The sequence below is a fragment of the Saccopteryx bilineata genome, chromosome X (genome assembly GCF_036850765.1).
Source record: "Saccopteryx bilineata isolate mSacBil1 chromosome X, mSacBil1_pri_phased_curated, whole genome shotgun sequence".
In the NCBI taxonomy this organism is placed as follows: domain Eukaryota; kingdom Metazoa; phylum Chordata; class Mammalia; order Chiroptera; family Emballonuridae; genus Saccopteryx; species Saccopteryx bilineata.
In genome coordinates, this window is record NC_089502.1 from 72125505 (window position 1) to 72131739 (window position 6235).

Consider the following 6235-nt stretch of genomic DNA (forward strand, 5'->3'; position numbering starts at 1 on the left):
GGTGTCACCTTAGAGAGTAGGCTTTTCCAGAGCCTAACTCTGAGCTGGAGACTCTTCTGCCTGAGCTGCAGACTGAGGCCACATAATCCAAATGTGGCTATAGAATAAAGAATGGGAAGAGTGACCAGAGCTGTCTCCCAGCAATGCCCGGGCATGAAATATTTCTAGGAAGGAAGTTAGATGTTCTTTAGCTCTGCACTCTTCACCTCCTTTTTGCCACCTTCTCTTTCCAGAACTGGAAGAACAGACCCGTAGGGCTCTGGAACTCGAACAGGAGCGGAAACGTGCCCAGAGTGAGGCTGAAAAACTGGCCAAAGAGCGTAAAGAAGCTGAAGAAGCTAAGGAGGCTCTGCTGCAAGCTTCTTGGGACCAGAAGAAGACCCAGGAACAGCTGGTAAAACCACAAAATGGGCTGGGATTGAAAAATCTGAGTTTTCTTCCTTTTCTGCCTATGTGTTTGCAGCTACCTCTGCCTGCAGTGCTTGCTGTGTTGAGCAGGGCCTCCAGCAGACTAGTTCATTCAGAAGCAAGCTGAGAAGTCACTTGTGAGGACCAGAAACCTTTGCAAACAGTCTTTCCTAACTCTTCCTTTTATTCTATTTTATTAGCCCTTGGGGACCTGAGCTGATATAGCCTGACTAAGGAAAGGGAGGGAGGAAGTAGTGAAGGGATTCACACTTGATTGACTACCTGTGTGGTACAAGCTATGCTAGCAACTGACCCCTTTTCCTTATTTTCTTAATTCCTCTTCCAGAGAACCCTATGACATTAACCCATATTGGAATATAAGGAAATTAGGGCTCACAGAGGTTTAAGATACTTGCCAAAGGTCACACAGTTGTGACCAAGTAATAATGAGAACCCATTTCTGCCTCTATGAAGGGTTTGATCCCTAGAATCCTATGTAAAATTATGTGCCTATGTGTTTTTCAAGAAAGGGTGGTGAGCTTCCATGCTTTCATCATAATTTTCAGGGGTTCTGTGATTCAGAAGTTAGGAATCTGTGACCCAAATTCCTTGATTTGTTCTTCCCCATACTATTTTCAGTGGGAGTGCAGGTAACTAAGGCCTAGTTCTCAGGGGGAGCTTCCTCAGGGAGTTTTACTCAAGGTGTGAAGGTATGCATAAGCTTTTTTTCCTTGTTCAGATCACCTTGCGACACTTGAATATCTTTCCTATACTTGTCCTGGGGAGAGTCTCAGTAGAGCTCTGAGCATTCTAGAATAACAGGAAAGGGTTTGCCACTTCAGGTAGTGACACGGTAATGTCTAAAGTCCTACACTGTGCAGTGGACAATACTGAGAAGAAGGTGGGCTGAGAAATGGGGAGGAAGGGGAGGCTGGAGAGGTGAGGAAGAGAAAGAGATGTTATGCTATTTATCTTCCGGAGGTCTATAGTTTAAATGCGGAGTTCTGACTTCTAAGAAAATGGTTTGGAGTTAATAGGGTACTATAGTAGATTGAGAATAGGCATGGTCTTCTGGACTTCCTGGAAAAGGTGTGGTAAAAAAAAAACACAAAAGCCTCCAGGGCAGCAAGCATAGAGAGCAGCTGGTTCCCCACTGATTCCCCAGTAAAACGGGTTGAAGACACCTGGGCCCTGAGGACCAGGAGGCTGAGCTCTCACAAGCTTCCAATTTATCCATAGGCCTTGGAAATGGCAGAGTTGACAGCTCGGATCTCCCAACTGGAGATGGCTCGACAGAAGAAAGAGAGTGAGGCTGTAGAGTGGCAACAGAAGGTAAGTTACAGTGCCCAGAGCAAAGCATTGTGAGAAGGGGTGCCACATACATAGGTTCCAGTTCCGTAGATTCCTTAGATTTGTGTTCCTTACTTTTTTGATCCTTCCTTGACAGCAGGCATCATAGGAGAAGAAGCTCAAGGCTTCCTCAAATAACTTTCCAGAATTCTTCAATACTCTAGGAAAATTGGTACAATTGCTTATGTTATACAGTTAAGGAAACTAAGGATCAGGCAGATGAAGTGATTTGGCCTACCTGGTGCCTGCATTCTGCTGAGCCATCCTAGGCATGTGTAGGATGCTGCAAGTTAGCTTATTCTGACCGCTTGTCCTTCTCTCCCTCTGTTACTGGACAGGCTCAGATGGTACAAGAAGACTTGGAGAAGACTCGTGCTGAGCTGAAGACTGCCATGAGTACTCCTCATGTGGCAGAGCCTGCTGAAAATGAGCAGGATGAGCAGGATGAGAATGGGGCAGAGGCCAGCGCTGACCTGCGGGCTGATGCCATGGCCAAGGACCGCAGTGAGGAGGAACGTACCACTGAAGCGGAGAAGAATGAACGTGTGCAAAAGCACCTGAAGGTATCCAGTCAGGGCCAAAGGGTCAAGGAGAGCATGTACAATGTACATTGATTTAGTAGCCCATGTTCTTTTCTTGATTATCATGGGGATAGGTGAAGGAGCCTGTCTCAGTGCTGTATAAGAGCTTAAGCCTTTCTCAAGAGAGAACTTGAATGAGAGGCATCTCTTATTTATTAATCAGACCCTGAGCGCCTTTTTCTTTCTTCTTTTTTTTTTTTTTGTTGTTTGTTTCATCCTCCACCTATACTCCATTTACCTCTTATATTTAGGAAGTACTTAGTCGAAACTGTTTCTTTTTGTTTTTCTTCTTTTTCCAAGTAAGAGGAATAGAGATAAAGAGATGGACTCCAGTATACACCCCCAGCGGGATCCACCCAGCAACCTCCATCTGGGGTTGATGCTATACCTACCTGGGAGTATGGTCACAACCCAGCTATTATAGTGCCTGAGGCAGAGTCTCCACAGGGCAAATGTGCTCAAACCAATTGAGCCATGGCTGTGGGAGGAAAAGAGAGAGGGGGGTATGGGAGGGAGAGGGGTGGAGAAGCAGACTGTTGCTTCTTCTGTTTGCCTTGACCAGGAATTGAACATGGGATATCCACATGCCAGGCCCATACTCTACCACTGAGCCAACATGCTAGGGTTACTGACAGAGTTTCTACCTGAATCTTTGGTACATTATTCTACTCTCAGAGAATACTGCTCATCAATTGCAATTTGTCTTTTAAGTTTGTGTGTGTATGTGGTTTTTTACGTTTATTTTATTGATTTTAGAGAGAGAGGAAGGAAGAGAGTGAGAGAGAGACAGGAACATCAATCTGTTCCTGTGTGTGCCCTGACGAGGGATAGAACTGGCAATCTCTGTGCTTCGGGATGATACTCTAACCAACTGAGCTATCCGGGCAGGGCCTATGTTTTAAATTGTTGACACACTGCAATCCTAACAGGGCTGGGAAAGGGTCTCAAAATGTGTGTGTGGATTGACTGGTGGTGACGTACTGGATAGAGCATCAACCTGAGACCCTGATGTCCCGGCTTCGAAATCCTGAGGTTACCAGCTTGAGCACGAGGTTGCTGGCTTGAACACGGGATCATTGACATGATCCCATGGTGACTGACTTGAGCCCAAAGCTCACTGGCTTGAGCAAGGGGTCACTGGCATGGCTGGAGCCCCACAGTCAAGGCACATATGAGAAAGCAATCAATGAACAACTAAATTGCCACAACTACGAGTTGATGCTTCTTATCTCTCTCCCTTCCTGTCTCTCTCACTGAAAAAAAGTGTGTGTGTGTGTGTGTGTGTGTGTGTGTGTGTGTGTGTGTAAAAAGGAGGCCAGGGAGGGAACATATGAGGGAAGGGGAGGAAGGGAAGCAGAGAGAGGAAGGGAGCGGGGAAAGTAGAGAGGAGAGAGAAGGAAAAGAAAACTGGTAGGGGAGGTAAAACGTGAGGAAGCCATTGATCCCTTATTCCCTTGCATTCTCACAGGCCCTCACTTCAGAGCTGGCCAATGCCCTTGATGAAACCAAGAAGACTGCTAATGACATGATCCATGCTGAGAACATGCGACTTGGCCGAGACAAATACAAGACCCTGCGCCAGATCCGACAGGGCAACACCAAGCAGCGCATAGATGAGTTTGAGTCCATGTAATGGGCACTCAGCCTCTAGGGACCCCTCCTCCCTTCTTCCTTGCCCCCATATTCCTATACTCTTGCCTAACTCACACTGTGCTGGAACCACTAACTAGAGCAGCCCTGGAGTCATGCCAAGTATTCATTGTAGCCATGGGACCAAACCTAGCCCCTCTGCCCTTACTTCCCTGGCCAGAAAAATGGCTCACTTTGGTGCCAGTGGGACCCTCTCTGTCCTGTTTAATCTAGCTTGCTATCACAAACCACTTATACAGTTTAGAGGCACTTCCCACTTGATTTGGGAAATATCCCCATATTTACTGTTGTTATATAGGTGTCAAGTGTGGAGTAGATTGAAAACTAGTCCCCACCATTGCTTTCCTCTTCAGGGTCCTGTGATTTGAAGAACTGGAGCATTAGAGGGTTTAGGGAAGAAGGCAGGGCCCTGCCTATGTGCTCTAGGATGTGAACTAACTTAAGGTTAGGCCTCCCAATGTCCAGTTCGTCTAGAGTTATTAAAGCTTTATAATGATTGGAGGCAAAAAAAATGTTCAGTTGTTCTCTCTACCTCCCAGGTTGGGCCTGTTACAAACTCAATCAGAATAAGCCTTGTCCTACTTCAGGGACTCAGTTTCTTCCCAGGTTGAGATGGGAAGACAGTGCCTTCAATAGGCTTTACCAACATCCTAGAAGGTCATTCACTCTTCTCTTCAGGCAACACTGGGTAGAAAATGCTTCCCTTATTGCCTTATGGAAGCCTGGACCTGTTTCAAGTGAACTCTATGGGCAGAAGTATCCCTTATTATTCTGGGTTCCTCCTCATTTCAATCCCCAAATCCCCTCCTGTTAAAACAGTAGGGATGGTTACCCAAAAACCCTGGTAGTCCCATCCAGGACTCTTGCCAGAGGGAGGAAATGTTCACACCTGGCTTCTGTATTTTCCCTGCAGTGGGTCCCAGGCCATTTCACTTATCAGAGCTACTTGGGCCACAGTTAACGCTTCAGAGCCATTCAGGTCTTGGTATGATGAGTCCTGGATCTTGATGCCAGTTGGCTCAATTGGTGAATGGATAGAAGAAGCTGAGTGTGGTGAGAGAAATCCATGGCCTGGATGCCACAGTTTACTTGACTCCATCATGTACCTAATAACCCCCTCCTGTCACCTACCTCCAAACTGGTGACAGGGACCCGCCTATGTTTAACAAACCTCTAACCCAGATCTTGCCAGCAGCTGTGATATCCCTTGGAACTGTAAACCAGAGAACTGTTGGAAGTGCAGGCCTGGTCTCTTTCATAGCCTTACCCCTTGCTCTCAACTCAGGAGAAGTCTCTTCCTCCTCTCTGTTGCACATGTGTTCTTTTTTCCCCCCTTATCAGTATTATATATTCTAGTGGCATCTAACTCAATATTGATTTCTGCATGTCTTGCTAATGCACCCTTAGAAGATTTTAGTCTCAGAGCAGAGTCATTTTGGCCAAATTCCCTTACTACTCCCACACCTGGGAATCATATACTATATTATAAAGGAATATTTTGCCAGAAACATTAAAATAAGAAGCTTTCAGTATTAGTGATATCATCTGTCACCATAGGTCATACAATCCATTCTTAAAGTACTTGGTATTTTGTTTTATTGTTCCTTTCTTCCTTCTCCCCAGAGTTTAGTCCACAAGGGGCTATACTGTCCCTGCATGCAGTGTCCCTAGCGCAGTGCCCATGGCTTTGATCCCTCCCCGCTTTTCCTCACCCCTGCCTGACCTTGAGGAGTTATATGTGCATTGCTGTGAATTATATTGACACCCTCTTGATGATATGCCCTACATTGGCTGAAATCAAACCTGAAATTGTGGGACAGTCTAGCTGCCTTAAGAGCAGTAACCCACTCCCAAGGAGGCTGGGGAGAAAAGTTAGATTTTGTATTCAGGTTTTTTTGTGTGTATTTTTATTTTTTATTTTTTGTCTTTTGAAAATTGTTTTGTTTTGTTTTGGTTTTGGAGGGGTTTTTGCTCAACCCATGTTCTATTTCAGTGCCAATAAAATTTAGAAAGACTCACTGTGACTTGATGGTTGTTTTTTTTTGGCATGAGTGGGTGGCCGTAGGATTCTTCACTGTGATTTTCACTCTATAGACTACCATCCCTGGTCTCATTTCATTCTCACTTCAGTCCTATGGGAAATGAATATGACTCTCCTCATTTTATAGAGATAGGAATGAATGTTAAAAGGTAGAAATACTGCCCAAGGGCACAAGGACTTCTGACTTAGTAGGCTATGTCCTTTT

The 6235-nt window shown here is 45.5% G+C and overlaps 1 protein-coding gene across 1 annotated transcript in view; it reads left to right on the forward strand.

The window, feature by feature from the left end:
* The window catches only part of MSN (moesin), a 76915-nt gene extending 70908 nt beyond the window's left edge, over window positions 1-6007 (forward strand). The window contains exons 10-13 of the mRNA XM_066248933.1: window positions 234-394; window positions 1648-1740; window positions 2097-2321; window positions 3808-6007. Coding sequence (XP_066105030.1) covers window positions 234-394; window positions 1648-1740; window positions 2097-2321; window positions 3808-3972 — 644 coding nt within the window. The 3' untranslated portion in view covers window positions 3973-6007. The remainder of the gene's footprint in view (window positions 1-233; window positions 395-1647; window positions 1741-2096; window positions 2322-3807) is intronic.
* Window positions 6008-6235: the final 228 nt, after the last annotated feature.